This window comes from Bombyx mandarina, chromosome 28, assembly GCF_030267445.1.
Source record: "Bombyx mandarina strain Sakado chromosome 28, ASM3026744v2".
Lineage (NCBI taxonomy): Eukaryota > Metazoa > Arthropoda > Insecta > Lepidoptera > Bombycidae > Bombyx > Bombyx mandarina.
The window spans coordinates 8,609,801-8,628,079 of NC_143233.1; the positions used below are offsets into that span (position 1 = coordinate 8,609,801).

Below are 18,279 nucleotides of genomic sequence, written 5' to 3' on the forward strand. Positions count from 1 at the left end.
TTTGATACATCGCTTCGAAAACACGATAAATGAAACTAATTAAGAATAAACTTACGTTTTTTTGGTGGTGTAAAGCTATTTTGGCTGAATTATGGTTTTTAATTTCAAAATTGTAAGAAAGTTTAACTCATGCAAGAGTTTTACAAATTTCCCGCGTAATTTGCTGGTTTTTTTTTTAAACAGCCAGGTATTTTCATTTTGGACGATAAAGTTAAAAATAGGTACTTACATAGGTACTTAGGATCTTTATTATTTGAGATCGTACTGTAAAATATATCATAATATGAAACCTAGAAATTATAGAATGATAAATGTACTGTTATTTATTATGTCTAAAAGAAACGAGATGATTAAAGTGATTTCACCTTACATAAGTTAATCTTTGCATTACAGTACCAATGACAGTCAGTACACTGTTTAGTGAGAGATCTTAGTGATAAGTCCAAGTTGAGATGCACATTTAATGTTATTATCCAATATTTTGTAAGAAATTAAAGACATACATCATTAAAATCAAAGAGAATACAAACGCATCGCTTTGTTTTTAATTAAGATGCTGCCACCTGGCGTTACTATAAGTTCAGCTGTCTCAAATGTCATTTTTTTGTGTTGTTTGACGTTTGATATAATCTATACTTATTTTAAAGCAAAATAAATCCGGCCTTTTTGGCGGGAACGCGAGGAGTGAAGTTGTGTGATTTGTTTTATTTTTTCTATTTAGTGTTTTTTCAGGTTTAAATGTGTAACAACGGTGGTTTATTAACTGTTTAATAAACAAAGCCGCTGGATCCTCTCGGGATCCTCCAAAAAGTCCAATGAAAAAGTCTCAATAAATGACCACCATTTTACTGAGATTATATTTCATCCCATATCATCTCATCTCATTTCATTTGATTTCATCTCAGTTGATTAATGTCTCAAATTAATCATCTTCATTTCATTTCATCATTTTTCATAAAAATAAGAAAATAAATTAAAACAAGACATGACTTAAAGGTCTTAGTTACCAGGTCATAAAATCCCTTAAAAAAATGTAATATTTGACAGTGAAATATCATTGTTTTCTTTCACAGTTAATTTCCATTTTACTAAGAGACCATAGACCTATATAGTAGGGACACGACATATTGTTCTATACGTACAATTGCTTATATAAATAGCACCCATTTTGAAGGCACACACATAAACATATATCTATCTCGTTCTTACTCGGCACTTTAACTCGCAGGAAAACAATATAACAGTATTTCAGTGCGTACATAAAATGAAACGTGAATATACGTAAATGTCTCCGTCTCTGTCTAATGAGGCCGAAAATCCGCCATGTTTAGAGCGCCAAATGTCATTATCACGTCAGTTCGGCCGTCTGTTTTGGGTTGTACATTATTTATTGACTTTGATATCGATTTAATATGATTGCTTAAATAAAATTTCTTATTTTATCATGCTTAAAACATACAAAAATAATAATTAAAACATATTTTATAGGATCTCAAGAAAGTCGATGCCCCAAAACTATTATCTATATATATTTAAATTCATTATGGAGCCCTCATCCGAAAAATCGGACACCATTTTTCGGTCGGAATGACACTAATCATAAATTCCTCATTAAAATATGTCATCAAAACATATTTAAACATTCTGTTTAGATATTTCGGGAAAAAGGCTACCGACAAAATCTCTTCGGAACTATTTAAATAAAATAGTTTTATTCCGCAGTGAGTAAAGCACTATTGTAAATTCGTTAAAATATATTTAATAATTAAGTGATTTTAGAGAGGAAGTCACAAGGAATGAAGTTTTTAATAATGAATAAATGATCTGTAGGTGTTTTTTTTTTATCACGCGGTCCCTTGATAAGTTTAAAATTTGAATCACTCTCAAGTGAAAGTGATTCAAATGGTGCGGCGCACCTTCCTTGGGGTGCGCTGCAGTAGTGTGTTACGGACTTTAGAGTCAGCAAAACAATTAAAATAGATTGTAATAGTCTAAGAAAAACACGTACTCAAAATACGATAACATTTAGCATGCTAGAAATGGGTAGATGGCTTTGAACTACGCCATATCTTTATGTTTTGCGACAAACAACAACTTTATAAAATCAGTGTAGCAACTTTTAAAAAACATCATATCATTTACTTGGCAAATTCGAAGGACGAACTTGTCTTAGATTTCACCCATCTAAATCATATCATATTTGCACATAACAATATACCTACTTACTTCCCATTAAAGTATAAATTCTACAAATAAATAATACTCAACAATATTTAAAATAAAATGAGCCAAGAACGTTTATCGATAAAACCTGATAACATTGAAATCTTTTGTACAGCACTAAAACCGCCATGTTTTGTGGCCAGATGACGTCACAGTGGCACGAATTTTTGGTTGACGTTTCATTTCCATAAGTTTCCTACTTCAGTGTAAGAGACGCTTTCTATTCTTTCCACCCGACATCTAAATTCTCTTATAAAAATAAAATCTTTGATTTCGCTAAATTTCACTTTTCGTGAAACAACAGATAAAGCTCGGGTTTTTGTTATAAAGGATTTCGGTTTATGGGCTTTTTTTTACGAATGAAAAGCAAGTTAAATGCTTGATTAAGCTTTTTCGAGGGTAGAGCTTAAAAATATTTAACTCATAAGTGACAAACAAACGCATAGAAATGGGAAATTAATCTAAAAAAAAAAAAGAAAACTGTATTAAGTTGTGAAATCTCCAAGTCATTCAATCCCGTTTTTGCAGGATAGCCGTCGGAGCTCCGTGGTTCGTCAGGAACGTCGACCTCCTTGACGACCTGGACTTAGAGTCCATCAGTATCTTCAGTCGGCATCGATGCGCCATTTCGATAAAGCGGCACGACATGGCGACACGAGAACTCTCTCACCGTGGCCGCCGGTAACTACATTCCCGATCCTGCGGACAGAATGCAAAGCAGTTGACGTCGCCGCAAACACGTCATTTCGGATCCTCCCGATCCACTAACGGTGCTTTTAGGTACCTTTAGCATCGGTCATCGTTCTCGTCGAACCCGTCGCTTGCGACGAAGGGCTCGACGAGTAAATTAACCCTCAGACACAGCCCACTGAGTTTCTCGCCGGATCTTCTCAGTGGGTCGCATTTCCGATCCGGTGGTAGATTCTGTGAAACACGGCTCTTGCTAGGGTTCGTGTTAGCAACGTCATCAGGCTTGAACCCCGTGAGCTCACCTACTAGTTAAGGTTACGCTGAAATAGCCTTTCAAGGCTCTCAGCTTAGGTAGGAATTTTATTTATGTTAAATGTAAATTTGATGCATCCTATCAAATTGTTATGTTGTTCGTTGAATTGAAGTCACTTTATTTTTCGGACACTTTTAAAGAGAGTTCTCCATCCACAATATCACATCAATATACTCAAAATCATCTCTTGCCCTTTTTAAATCAATAAAGAAGAGTTTACGACAACGTTATATACCGTAGTGTGAAAACAAACAAATCAAGATAAAATGTAAAACGTAATGTCTTATTGTGACGAGAGATGGCGTGCTATACAATAAGTATGGTCTTAGATTTTTTTTATCAACAGAGATGGCGCTAAAGAGATGTGCTAAGGTTAATCGAGGGATGAACGGCTATTTGGTTTAAGCAACATTTTTCAACTTTACAGGAGAGCCATATAAAGTTAAAATTTGGAAAAATATAATATCATTATCAAAAAAGTTCTTCAGCTATTGGAATGGAGTAAACTTAATTGAAGTTTAATTAATTACAAAGATAAATGTGGCGTATTAGCGAAATGTCGTTTAAACCCGTTGATAAGTATTTACTTTTTTATTAACGGCAGGTAGCCTCATGGGTTATTCTGGTTTCACCCTGACCCGTGGGCGAGCTCACGGGGTTCAGGCCCCTGCCCTAGCTAGATCAGTGCTTCAATGTATCAACCATCGGATCAGAATCGCGATTCACTGAGAAGATTCGGAAATAAATTCAGTAGGTTTGCATACATACGTGCGTCTGTGTAATGAGTGAATCCAGTTTGCTTAGTCCGAGTTTTTTAACGTTCTCGATAGCGTAAAAGTTAACTCATATTTGTATGGAATGGGATCGTTTGCGTACGTTTGCCGCTAGGGGCGCTGTTCCAACTGCATACAAAATTGGGTTAACTTTTACGCTATCGAGAACGTTAAAAAACTCGCGCTAAGCACACAGCTGTATCAAGATCACTCTAACAACACCATGTTTCATAGCTAAGGATATCTCTCTTTACACAAGCTTCTCTGAAGGATAATGTTTCTATTTACTAGATTTTCATTGATGGTGTTAGAGAATAGCATGCTTTGAACGCTAACTGCGCATTACTGCTTCGCGGCAGAAATAGGCAGGGTGGTTGTACCTACCCGTGCGGACTAATAAGAGGTCCTACCAGTGAATACTACCGGTACTGAATCTGCATATTTCTACCACGAAGTATTTTTTAAGGGTGGGATAGCCGTTGTCCTACACCAGTGAGTCTCAACCTTTTTTTTTTGTTGCGGCACATATTTAACGATTTCAAAATTTGGCGGCACACAAAAAAAAGATAAAAATTATTTACTTACTCCAACACACAGCATAAATAGTTTATCGAAAAATTTTAATATACGAAATAAACTAAAATATACTATAATATTTTTTTTTGTGGTTTTAATATATATTCGTGTTTAAAATATTTTTCTTTTAAAGTGATATAATTTAATAATATTAACATTATTATATATTCGCAAAATTTGGCGGCACACTTTTGAAATTTGGCGGCACACAAAAGTGCCGCGGAACAGTGGTTGAGAATCACTGTCCTACACATTCGCAACTAACTCCTTATGTCTTGAGGTGGCGGTCTTCACGTGATGTCCACGTGGTGATCACGAAAAAAAATACTCCACCGCGCCGGTAATCTTTCTTGGTAGACCGACGGTCCGAATGTTGTTCCGAATTTCTTTAAATGCAAGCTCATCTTGAAAATGCCGTAATCGAGATTCAGGCGTCTTTCGAATATCTTGTGTTTTGATGACTACCCGCCATAATGTGTAGAACGAAGAGAACTTATTTATTCATCGGTTGCTAATTGTTTTGTTGAGGCGATTTTTTATTTTTTTTTATTGCTGATATGGGTGGACGAGCTCACAGCTACCTGGTGTTAAGTGGTTACTGGAGCCCATAGACATCTACAACGTAAATGTGCCTCCCACCTTTAGATATAAGTTCAAAGGTCTTACGTATAGTTACAACGGCTGCCCCATCTTTCAAACCGAAACGAATTACTGCTTCACGGCGGAACTAGGCAGGGTGGTGGTACCTATCCGTGCGGACACACAAGAGGTCCTACCACCAGTGAAAGTTAAGCCGCTATTTTCGCTTACAAATTATGTCAAATGACAGACCAGTGATTTGCATAACACTTTCTAAGACACTGCAAGCTGTGCTATTGAAAATTATTACCTCGGGTTAAGTTAGCGCGGCTTACGTCACATGTGGGCAATTGCATTCTGCTTCACTTTTCAAACGGCAACGCGTGATTGATTCGCGGAGAAAATAGAGGAGCACTTTAGTATTACTTATATGTATTTATTTTATGTATTTCATTATATGTGTACGTGTATGTATATGTTTATGTTATTTATGTGTGTAATTGTGTATTGTATCAATAAGTAAATTGATTAGATTGTACTCTTCTACCCACTTACGTAAAGCTCTCCCTCTTTAAGAACTGTTAACTGGTAGATAGCTCAATTGTTGAGTTAAGTTCGCCATTTTATAACTTTTCGCAATTATTGTATTGTATTAACTGTGTGTACAATAAAGAATAAAGAAGTGTGGTGCCTACGTATGCAGGTTTATTTTCTAGTACCAGTAAAAGTTCGACATTTATTTCGTCTCGTAAATTCGGTATTAGGTACATATTAATCGAGATGGATTAAGCTTAGCCCTTTGTGATGCATGCAGTGTGCAATTGTATCAGCCGCTCATACGTTGCTTCGGACCAGGGATGATCAATTTCCAAATTTGTGTACTGTTCACTTTAACTCAAAGAAATGCGGCGAACTAACTTTTATTTTTATTGCTGACATGGGTGGACGACCTTACAGCCCACCTGGTGTTAAGTGGTTACTGGAGCTCATAGACATCTGCAATGTAAATGCGCCACCCACCTTGAGATATAAGTTCGAAGGTCTCAGTATAGTTACAACGGCTGCCTCGCCCTTCAAGCCGAAACGCATTACTGCTCTACGGCAGAAATAGACAGGGTGGTGGTACCTACCCGTGCAGACTCACAAGAGGAGCTACCACCAGTAAAAGATTCAGATTTGAGATGGAAGTCTTTATTAACTTTTTTATGAATTGTAGCTGTAAATGCCGGTTGGGAATTTTGATAAGCTCCTTAATACTAAGAGAACACTGCTGAACTCGGTAACCGTACTCGTCGAACTCGACAAAGAGGTCGACATGCAACCTAACTCATGCATCAGCCCGCTGAGTTTCTCGCCGGATCTTCTCAGCGGGTCGCGCTTCTGATCCGACAGTAGATTCATTCGCGAAACAGCTGCTCTTGAGTTGTTAGGTCTCCTTCGAAGGCGCTCGGGCAGCTGTTAGCAAATCCCACCCCTCCTGGCTGAGCCTTTGCTCGCCCACCTGTCCTGGTGAAACTGAAAAGGCCTCCGAGCCACCAGTAATCTTTCAATCTTAAAAAGAACGTTGCTGCCCATAATCCAGTCGAATTTGAGTTGTATGTGACATGGGAAAAGAGATGGATTGATACCGATATAATAAAACGAGACGCATATAATAAACTAAAACAAAATAAAGACGAAAATAAAGCTTAATTTTCCTTGTTGTTTGTACACGTCAAGTATTTTTTTTGTACTTTAGTTTCTGTCGCAACCTTGATTGTTGTTATACTTATATGAGGCCGTCAGCGCAAAAGTGGCCAAACCCACGATTTTTTATAATCATGCTTATTGAAATATTACAATTTATTTAAAATATAATAAATTTTGATGCAGAACCATAGTTTCACTCATAGATAGCAGATGGCTTTGTAAGCATTATTGTTTTTTTGTCTATTCAAATTCAAATTTATGAAAACATAAACCTCATTGCTCCATGATAACTATGGTAGGTAAGCTTTTTTTGTCTACTCAAACTCAAATTCTCGAAAACTTAAACCTCATCGCTCCATGATAACTATGGTAAGCTTAGACCACTTTTGCGCTGACGGCCTCATAAAGTATTTTGGGACTAGCTAGTATCTACTTATTCCACGTTGTTAATCTGTACCGATTATTTGACAGCCCTGATTTGCTTTGCCTGTTTACAGTGGTAACTGAATTTGGTGCGTTGAGCACCCGATGGACGGGTTCATGCATAACTACGCCAGGACTTTGATCAATATAGAACTATGTGTATGAATTTGCTGGATTAAATTTAAATGTATGAAATATGGAGATATAGATGCAAGAAACAGTTTTTATTTATTTATTTGCTCAGCACACTAAGAGTTAAGTATTGGGGCGTATCCTTGGGCCCATAGACAACACGAATTGAATGTTATCACCCTCAGAGGTCTAAATCCCAGTAACTGTTCTCCTACTTTTTATGTCTTAGGAAGAGGTGGTATACCCGTTGTGACATCTATATAACCAAGAAACTACTGAAATAATAGTAATGCAACTCTAAAATGATCCATCAGATTACGTCGTTAATTAGTTAATTAACAAAACCACAGTACATTCTATTAATAATGTACAAAACTTCTTCATCAACTTAGCAATCAACTCGCCATGACAAACGAACACAGATACAACAATAAGCGTGGAATTGGAAACACAATAACAAATATATCCCTTGGTCTTTACAAATGTCATCTGCGTTTGACGTCAGCCTCCCGCCGGCTCACCACCTGCCGTGAACATTATCCAATTTGTAAGGTGAATGAAGTTAGCCCCTCAAAAAAATTTTTTTTTCCTATTTTATACTTATTCTCTATTAATTCGTTTGTTCATCATTTGTTCATGATTGTTCACTGTTAATAATTGTTTGTTCTGCATTTATTTATTTAAAAAAATTATTTACGAATATACCTACAAGTTAGCCCCTCTAATGCAATTTTTAATACTTTTTCATCCTTAATGACTCGTAAATATTCATTTTCGATTGTTGTTATATAAAACATGTTTGTTCTCTTTCGAAATTACTCGTTTTCTGTTTAATTTACTATTTTTATTAGTTGAATAAATGTATGCAAAATATGTGTACTGCGCATGCGTCAACTATAATGCCTAAACTTTCTACACGGTTTTAATCGTGAAAAAAAAAAACAAATATAAATCCTGAAGGAGCAATTAATTGGTATACAGTTTAATTAAAAAAAATTAAAAATAAATAAATGAAGTAATGTGCATTGGCGTTAAGTTAGACCAAATACATTTTTTCCATCCTCCTACTTATCGTTATGAAGGTATAAAAAAGATAGGGAGTTCACATAGGTAATATAAACAAATAAGTAAATATGTTCATTATTTATCTTTCAAGAGATAATATAGGTATACATTATAATAACTTTTTTACACAGTCGAAATTATATTCCTAACATTAGTAAAATAACATTTTAATACGATAGGTAAGAGGATGGCAAAAATGTATTTGGTCTAACTTAACGCCAATGCACATTACTTCATTTATTTATTTTTAAATTTTTTAAATTAAACTGTATACCAATTAATTGCTCCTTCAGGATTTATATTTGTTTTTTTTTTCACGATTAAAACCGTGTAGAAAGTTTAGGCATTATAGTTGACGCATGCGCAGTACACATATTTTGCATACATTTATTCAACTAATAAAAATAGTAAATTAAACAAAAAACGAGTAATTTCGAAAGAGAACAAACATGTTTTATATAAGAACAATCGAAAATGACTATTTACGAGTCATTAAGGATGAAAAAGTATTAAAAATTGCATTAGAGGGGCTAACTTGTAGGTATATTTTTAAATATTTTTTTTAAATAAATAAATGCAGAACAAACAATTATTAACAGTGAACAATCATGAACAAATGATGAACAAACGAATTAATAGAGAATAAGTATAATATAGGAAAAAAAAATTTTTTTGAGGGGCTAACTTCATTCACCTCAATTTGTACCGAGAACCGTATAGATTAAAATAAAGCCCTGTTAATGACGTTTGCGTTTCTACGTCAACGATGTAATCTGTGTAGTTACAGATGAAATGAGAGAATTCACTTCTCCCTTTGAACAATTCATAATATATAGATATGGTCATTTATTGCCTTTAGTGGCGACGAATGTACGATTTTACTGATGGCGAATACTCACGGACGCTTATAGGCAATACCAGGGATATAATCGAACGAAATTTTGATAGACAGTCGAAGTCGTCGTGGCCTAACGGATAAGACATCCGGTGCATTCGTGTTGAGCGATGCACCGGTGTTCGAATCTCAGGCGGGTACCAATTTTTCTAATGAAATACGTAATCAACAAATGTTCACGATTGACTTCCACGGTGAAGGAATAACATCGTGTAATAAAATTGAAACCCGCAAAATTATAATTTGTGTAATTTCTGGTGGTAGGACTTCTTGTGAGTCCGCGCGGGTGGGTACCACCACCCTGCCTATTTCTGCCGTGAAGCAGTAATGCGTTTCCGTTTGAAGGGTGAGGAAGCCGTTGTAACTATACTGAGACCTTACAACGTATATCTGAAGGTGGGTGGCGCATTTACGTTGTTTAAGGGCTCCAGTAACCACTTAACACCAGGTGGGCTGTGAGGTCGTCCAACCATGTAAGCAATAAAAAAAAAGTATTAAAAACAATTTCTTGTCGATAATGATCGAAAGTCTGTACCGATAATTCATTTTGTTACGAAAGTAAATTAATCTAATTCTATCTAATTAGATTGAATACATTCTGCTTAATGTGCCACTTCATTCATTCAACGCGGCTGAATTTCTTTAATTCACCTTATTTTACGCGTTTATTTGGCGGAGGTAAGATTAATTTGGAATTGAGAAGGTAAATTAAGGGGAAATTCTACTACGGATCATTTTAGGATATGCGGTTACAGTGATCCAGAGCTAAGAAGCAGTAGGTAGGTATCTATAGTTTGTTAAATATAGCATGATACGTGGAACAATTAGCAGTCAACAAAATAGAAATATTAGGTATCTCTGTCAAGTGTCCCATGTATTCAAGCTGTGTTTAAATAACTATAGTCGTGCCATTCAGCGCAATTAAAAAAACTTTTAAATTTCACAGATTATACATATTATTAGGTAATATACATGTGGCGGGTCGGATCTAGTGTTTTAAACATACTCATTGGATTTTTTGGCGGGAACACGAGGTGAGAAACTGTGGGAATTCTTTTACTTTGTTAATTTACTGATAATTCAGTTTTAAGCGTGTAATAACCGTGGTTCAAAATATACATTTTTTTCTATTCCTAATAACCAAATATATTTATTCTAATTAATTCATTCGATTGTGATGAAGCTTGGATAATTACATTTGTGGCATTACAGAGGTGTCCGTCATAGTCAAGTCGAAGTCTTAAATAAAAATCAAACGGAACACGGCCAAAGGCAAAGGGAAACGAAGAAAAAATTAAACAATCAAAGAAATAATAATTCAATTGTAATTGAATCGAGACGGTCGTTGTTGGCGGAGGACGGCACGATGCCCGGCCTCCCGTGCCAGACGCGGACGGAGTCACCGCTAATCCTATTGGCTTATATCGGGGCGACGTTTGCCGGGATTGGTCCCCTTGCTTTATTGAACTGTCACTGTAGACAGCGGTTTTGGGGTGGTTGGGGGGTGGGGGTGGTGGCCGCGCGGTGTCGGAGTTCGACAATTGACTCGAGCGTGGGTAGTTTTCGGAAGGTATTTTTTCCGTGAGCGTTAGATACTGTTGTTAATTTAAATTCTTAATAATTAAACGTCGATGCGAGATTGAATGATTGTTTATTAATTATTTGAAAGGGACGTCTCATAAAATCACGTCACGTAACATAGTTTCCGTAACAAAAACATCCTTTTTATTTATTTTAAACCTGCATATCCTATGTAATAATGTTTATAGTATTTAAGCAGAATGGCCGTAAGTCATTCGTTTATCCAAAAGTGTATTAACTTATTTAAAAATATTACATAGTTACGTCTATATGAATCTAATTCGAAAAAAAAAAAAAAAATATTATTACGAGATTTGTTTTCTAAATTCAAACCCTCTCTCACTATTTCATATTTTATATTCTTCTTGAAATTTAATACTTACTAATGCTTAAATAGATTTATAATAAAACTGAACACACTACATATTTTATTTAATGATTGAATAACACAGATTACGAGCAGTGACAGATTATGTTTTGGCACAGGTGTAAAATTTGTAGATACAGATTTTACATAATTTTTTAAAGTTTAATTAATTTATCATTTTGGGCTGACAGCGTGGTGAAGTCGTGTAAATTGCTTTATTTAGTTGATTTAGTGTTTCTTCAGGTTTTGGACGTAAAATAATAATGGCCGTTTAGGATCTGTGGAAGTACAAAAGTGTGGGAAAATGAAATCGCCGGGTGTAGCTTTTCGAGTTCTAGCGAAAAGTTCCCTGAAGTCCCAGGAAATTCATATCAGGTTATTTGAAGATTATAACGTTTCATCTCGTTTCATTCCAATTGATTTCGCAATTAAAGAACAATTTCAGATCAAGTTCAATTAAATTAATTTTGTTCATTTCAAACCATTTCACTTTGCTAACAACTAAGTGTGAATGCGTATAATAATAATTTAAGGCTGTACAAGCTCGATACTGGCAACAACGGAATCATCACTTGATAATCATACTGAAAATAAAGAAAAAGAAGTCACTTATAAAGAATAGCACTGGCTTAAAATACCTACCACATAAAATATTTCCGATTATAAATGTCAAAACAAGGCAAAGACAATTCGCGATTGGTGGGCCTAGAATGTTCCGGCGCGCGGAAATCGTTGACTTTTCCTTTCTGACGTCGATTTACGCGGGAAACGCCACGCCTTTTCGGGTCTCCCTTTTTGTTATTGGACGAATTGTCAAAACCTATGTTCATATCCTCATGAAATATGATCTTTATGAGGCGTTTACGACTATATGTCTCGTGCGTATTGTATATTGCATTTTTATTAGGCTACCAATAATTTGTCTCTATTTTAGGTCAAAATTTAATGACTGCCGTATTGATAAGAACTATGTTAGCATAAATACGTATGTATATTTAACGTATAAGACGTGCCATTTTAGATTAAATAAAAACCTACTTAATTCGATGTGACTGACATTATTCATTTTATGTTAATTGCTAAAATGCCCAATATTTTAAAAGGATTCTTCTTTATATAGGAAACTCAGAAATTATAAAAAAAAAAAAAAAATGTACATTGATTTTCGACTATTTTTTTGTTAAGTGATTATCAGAGCCCGTGGATATCACAATGTGAATATTGAGACACGAGATCCAAGTCTAGGTTGTATAGTATAACAGCTATCCCGATTCGATTGCTTAGATTTTTCTATTTCACACAGAAATTTCATTATGATGAATAAATCAAGAAGTCAGATCGAAATTTTCGAATAAAAAGAAAATTTAATGGTAAAACATTTATTTGTTGAACAAAAACAAAATGTTTAATAACTTTCATAGCTTATATTCGAAATAATGAAACTCGCAATATAGATGGCAAACAAAATAAATACGCTTACGTTTTTCGAAAATCGAACGACGCCATTACTTGTTACGGCGGGAGTCTAGTACGTAATACCACAAATTAAAGCTTAAAATGGACGCTTAACAGCTGACCCAAAATCGAACGCGTACTCCGGGAGTTTCGCCATCCTATCAAACAACATCTTAGAAAAACAAAAAGTTGTTGCGAATTTTTTAAGGCATTCAAAGTTGAAGTGCTTCCAATAATAGGGGTGAAAGGTGATTTAAGTGATATTTCGCTTAATACGCGACAATTATCTTTGTAATTAAAGGTGCGTTTGATTTGGTATCAATATCAATAGTTCGATGCTATTAATTGAGCTTCAATTAAGTTTACTCAATTGAAACAGCTGAAGAAGTTTTTTTGTTATGATATTTTTTCCAAATTTTATATTTTAAATGGCTCTCGTGTAAAGTTGCAAAAATGTCGCTTGAATCAAATAGCATTTCACACCAAGATACAATGCACATTACTCAGGTTGAGCCTGTGAGCCTCTATCTAGCAAATAGGTTGGGAAAAAAAAGTATTGGAAAGTTAATACTTAGATCAGTATATATTTTTAATTATTGGATTTTTTTTTCAAGAAATGTTTCGTCATTGTGAAGAAAAAAAAACCTGTGTTAACATATAAAGTATCAGTTAAACATGACCCGCTTTGATGGTCGATTGAATTTACGTTAATCCGATGGTTATCAGAATTCACAGCCTCATCTGCTAGGCCGATCTGAATATTTCCTGTAGCTATAAGGAACAAACATTCTTACTGGTAGTAGGCCGTCTTGTGAGTCTGCACGGGTAGGTAGCACAACCCTGCCTATTTCTGCCGTGAAGCAATAATGCGTTTGTTTTGAAGGATAGCCCATTAGCTGTTGTACTATTAAAAGTGAGACCTTAGAACTCATGTCTCAAGGTGGATGGCGACATTTACGTTGTAGATGTCTATGGATTTCGGTAATCCCTTAACATCAGGTGGGCCATGAGCTCGTCTACCAATCTAAGCAATAAACAAATATAAAACTGACTTTTTTTTATTGCTTTTGTAGAAAAAAAAATAATATATATATATATATATATGTAGAACAGGTAGATTCGTCCATATGGTATATATTTGTGTTACATATTATATAACAATATTAACGTTGGTCTAATATTTTAAACTAAGATACACTACACCAAAATAATAAATAAGGTACTTACTTGGCTCCTCTTCAAGTATAAGTATATTACAAATACGTAGAAATATTTTAAGAATTTTATCATACAGAAATGCGTGATGAAAGAATTAAAGGAGTAAGAATTTTTGTTTCTGACCACGACTGATTCAATCATGTCGGTATTTTAGGTACATAAAATTTTACTAATTTTACTTTTCATTAATTCATTTTACAAGTTTTATTTAATTTATAAAATGAATTATTGCAGAGAGAAAAGTACGTACACTAGGATTGCTCGGACAGAATAGTGAAGATCATAAATTTAAATATGTTCTAATTTTTTTTGCGAACGAACCCACAGACTGCCGTTTTAAACTAGTCACGTCAAAAAAAAAGAAGAACTAATAAATAAATAAAAAGCTCATATAAAAAACATCGGCGGCTCCCGGACTATTTTCTCCCTCCCTAAGTTCCCGTCAGATGCGAAAAGCAACGGGGCGGAGTCAGACCCGCCTTCGGCCAAGCTCACGTCGAGCGGAGACCGCGTCAAAAGTCCACCAACCGCGCTAGCAAGCGCTTGACAAAATCGCGCGGGAAATTAAAAAAAAAAAACGTCGCGAATTCTTATCCTTAACGTTTGAGTGGTAATTGAATTTTCGTGAACGGGTAAAATAGTTTGGTTAAATGCCTTTTTTGAATCTAAAATTGCAAATGTATACAAAGTGCTGGCGAAGTGGCTTGTAATTTCGCGTAGATTTTTTAAAATATTAGTTAATTAATTAGAGATTGGCCAATTTAGTCGGTAGCGGCGACTGATTTTGTTGCTACTGTGAGAAAAAAATTAATAAACAGGCAAACCCTCATAGTTTTAAAGATTACTACAATGAAAAAACTTTTGAAATTCACGATTAAATGGTTAATTAAGTCAAATGAGAGCTTGACAATTTCGGTTTCTCTCGGCAAGCGTTTGATAAAATTCTGTATTTTTCTGATCAAACGGCTTGGCCGCAAACGCCAAATGGTATCTATGACGGTAGGACATTTTTGTATCGAAGTTTATTTCAGAAATAAGCAGTTTCGATTTTTTTTTATTGTTTCACTGAATTCATGCTACTATTACGATTTAACCTCGCGTCTTTTTATTGTCATTATGTTATTTTCGAAGTTGTGAATAGTTCAGTTTTCGTGGTGTCTGAAATATATAATAATGACAAAAAAAAATATTCGAAATTAAACCCTAAAAGTATTTTAATAGAAGGCGATTATCGTTTTTAAGTTGTTTTTGTATGAAATAGAAAAACTAAATACATTCTTAAAAAAGCGATTCGCTATTCTATTTATTGGGTTCTGTATGAAATTAAATGACATTTTAAAACAACTTCGATTTGGACTGTGTTTTTTTTTTCTAAATAATCACGCATTTGGATAAATTTAACGGACGATATTTGGAATAGGTTCGATAAATCGAACTATTTATAAACCTTATTAGAGATGTGGCCGTATTAAATAAAATTATAATTTAGTTTAGTACGTAAATTTCCAGTTCTTAGGGCGTGAAATAAGTTAATCGAAAAACCGATAAATGCTCTGAGCGCGCAGGAGACAGTGATAATAACAGTGTCAGTGATAATAGACGTTTTTGAAATGGAAATCGCTCAGGCACCCCTCCAGCTGACCCAAGAGCATCAGGATGGCCGGGTAACAGGTATAAAATCTTCCAGTTCTCTTTCTCTTTCTAATTATGGCAATTGGATTCGTGCGAGGCCATTGTTGCCAATGTCGAGTTTATAAAAATCTTCAATAATTAAATACATGCATATTCTGTTGTAACGGAGGGACGCCGCCCCGTAGGGAGGCCCGAGTACCGCTGGTCTGACGCTGTGGAAGGAAATTTACGGGAGCTCCAAGTGTCGGACTGGCAAGGTGTTGCGCAGCGCCGGGATGAATGGCAAAGTTTATTGTCGGAGGCCAAGACCCACTTCGGGGTCATAGTGCCAGCTCAGTAGTAGTATATTATGAAAAATAATACATTACATAGATAAAAAATTATGGTCGAATTGATAACTTCCTCTTTTGAAGTCGGTTAAAAAGTGTGATTTTGGTACCTTAAATAGCTTCATTCAAAAATATTTACACTTTCTACGTAAATGAAAAGGCTGGTAAAGTTTAGCGTTATGCCAAAGTGATTATTCCACGCTGACGCAGTCGCGGGCAACAGTTAGTTATATTATAAATTTGAGTGTTTGTTTGTCCTTTTTTCACGTCGAAATGAAGGAACGTATTGACATTATTTTTTATAGTGATAGTTTTAGGTCAGGAGACTGGCATAAGCTACCTTTTTTGCCAGAATCACATCTCATTCCGACGGGAAACTACACTGATATTTTTCCTTTGACCACGCGGGCGAAACCGCGTGTAACAGCTGGTGGCCATACCAATACCTTTTCATTATTTAATTTAACAAATTTTAAATGTAAGGTTTAAAGGCTTGATCTATATTTTCATAAGTCTCTCTGAATATTGTGAAGTTGTTGACTACTATATAGGTCACCGGTGCCCTACGCGGCGTACTGAAGTAATTATGTCGATTTCTGTTACTAAGCGCCTGGATTGCCTAACTTTAACTTCTTTTCTTTGTGAATGTACGTTTTAGTCGCTTAGTTCTTTTAGAAATAAATTCATTCTCAGTATCTTTGTGATTCGTCTTTCCCAGAGTCTTCTAGATATTTCGACGCCTTAGTAATCGAAATCGAAATATTTACATCTCCATTTCGAAAAAGCGACACGACACGATAACCCTCTCATTGTGGCTGCCGGTAACTACATCCCCGATTCTGTAGATTGAATGATAACAGTCGACGTCGCCCTAAGCACGTCATTACGGATCGTCCCGATCCACTATCGGTGCTTTTAGGTACCTCAAGCACCGGTAACCACCACAATAAATTAACCTACAGACACAGTCCACTGAGTTTCTCGTCGGATCTTCTCAGCGGGTCAGATTCTGCGAATACTGCTTTTGTATAATTATAAACAAATATTTGACAAATATTTTTTTGTATGGAAACTATCGAAATCTTGTAGCGGATGCCCCTAAACTTATATGCTGTTAAAGTTAAGGCATTTAATTATTGTATAACTAAATACAGAAAATAAAAATGTAATAAATCATACAAGTCTTTATTTGTTATAGACAAATTGATTAAATTTTATCAATTTGTGGTTTCTGATAATTTACAAAATCCTTCATCAAAAATAAAATATAGGAATGTAATAAATAATGTTACTCCCATCTACAGGAGGAAACTAATAGAAGCGAAGCCATCTAGTGGCCGACGCCCGTAAACATTTTTATTGAGTGCTTGTGTTGCTTATCTATAACTAATTTTTTGCCAGTCAAAGGGTTAATAATGCTATACTGCAGCACGGCTGTCGTATCTTTCTCAGAATTTTCCTGGATGAAGACAGTTGCTTAGAAGAGAGACTAATAATATGACAACCTATTGTAAAATTATAAGTGTCTTTTGACTGATTCTCTATGGTAAACATGTTTCGGTGTGCAACAAAGTCCTTCTCTCTCTCTCTCTCTTTCTCTCTCTCGATAAATACCTATCGAAATGAGTTTGACCAATTCTAAAATCACAAAAAAATTAAACACAAAACACAAATGAATATCATATATTCAGAACGAAGTCTTTGCTCAGCCGTTCCAAGGCTTGCTTCGTTCAAACAGTACATTTATTTTGTAAAACTAAATACCCGTGAATAAATGTATGTAAGATTTATTATATATACAGACACATATTACACAACGAAATTCTGTTACAAAATAATATATATTATATTTAAACTTTAGCGGGTACTTATCGGGGCCTTACCATGGTGTTCAGTTTTGATGATTATTTAACAACAAATATAGTAATATCTATGTATGGTGGTAAAACCTTGTGAGTCTGCACGGGTAGGTATTTTAACATAAATTGTTTATTAGTAATCATACTCCTTGAACGAAATTTCAACGTTTAACAAAATATACTGATCTAAGTATTTACTTGCCAATAATTATATTTGTTCAACCTATTCGCTGGTCGGGACTATTCCTGCTACACGCGGACGGATAGTTGAGCTCACGGGCTCAAACTGAGAGAGTAATTTTTACTGGTGGTAGGACTTCTTGTGAGTCCGCACGGGTATGTACCACCACCCTGCCTATTTCTGCCGTGAAGCAGTAATGCGTTTCAGTTTGAAGGGTAAGGCAGCCGTTGTACTGTTCTGAAGTCATGGTGGCTTAAAAGATAAGACGTCCGGTGCATTCGTATCTAGCGATGTACCGG

At 35.2% G+C, this 18,279-nt stretch overlaps 1 protein-coding gene across 2 annotated transcripts in view; it reads left to right on the plus strand.

The window, feature by feature from the left end:
* Positions 1–14,487: 14,487 nt before the first annotated feature.
* Positions 14,488–18,279, plus strand: part of LOC114250117 (Hormone receptor 51) — a 59,278-nt gene continuing 55,486 nt past the window's right edge. Inside the window, exons 1-2 of one of the 2 annotated variants that reach the window (XM_089739021.1) lie at positions 14,488–14,611; positions 15,489–15,650. In XM_089739021.1, coding sequence (XP_089595147.1) covers positions 15,590–15,650 — 61 coding nt within the window. In that variant the 5' untranslated portion in view covers positions 14,488–14,611; positions 15,489–15,589. Of the gene's footprint in view, positions 14,612–15,478; positions 15,651–18,279 lie in introns of those variants that run through there. The other variant, XM_089739022.1, reaches the window with a different exon arrangement.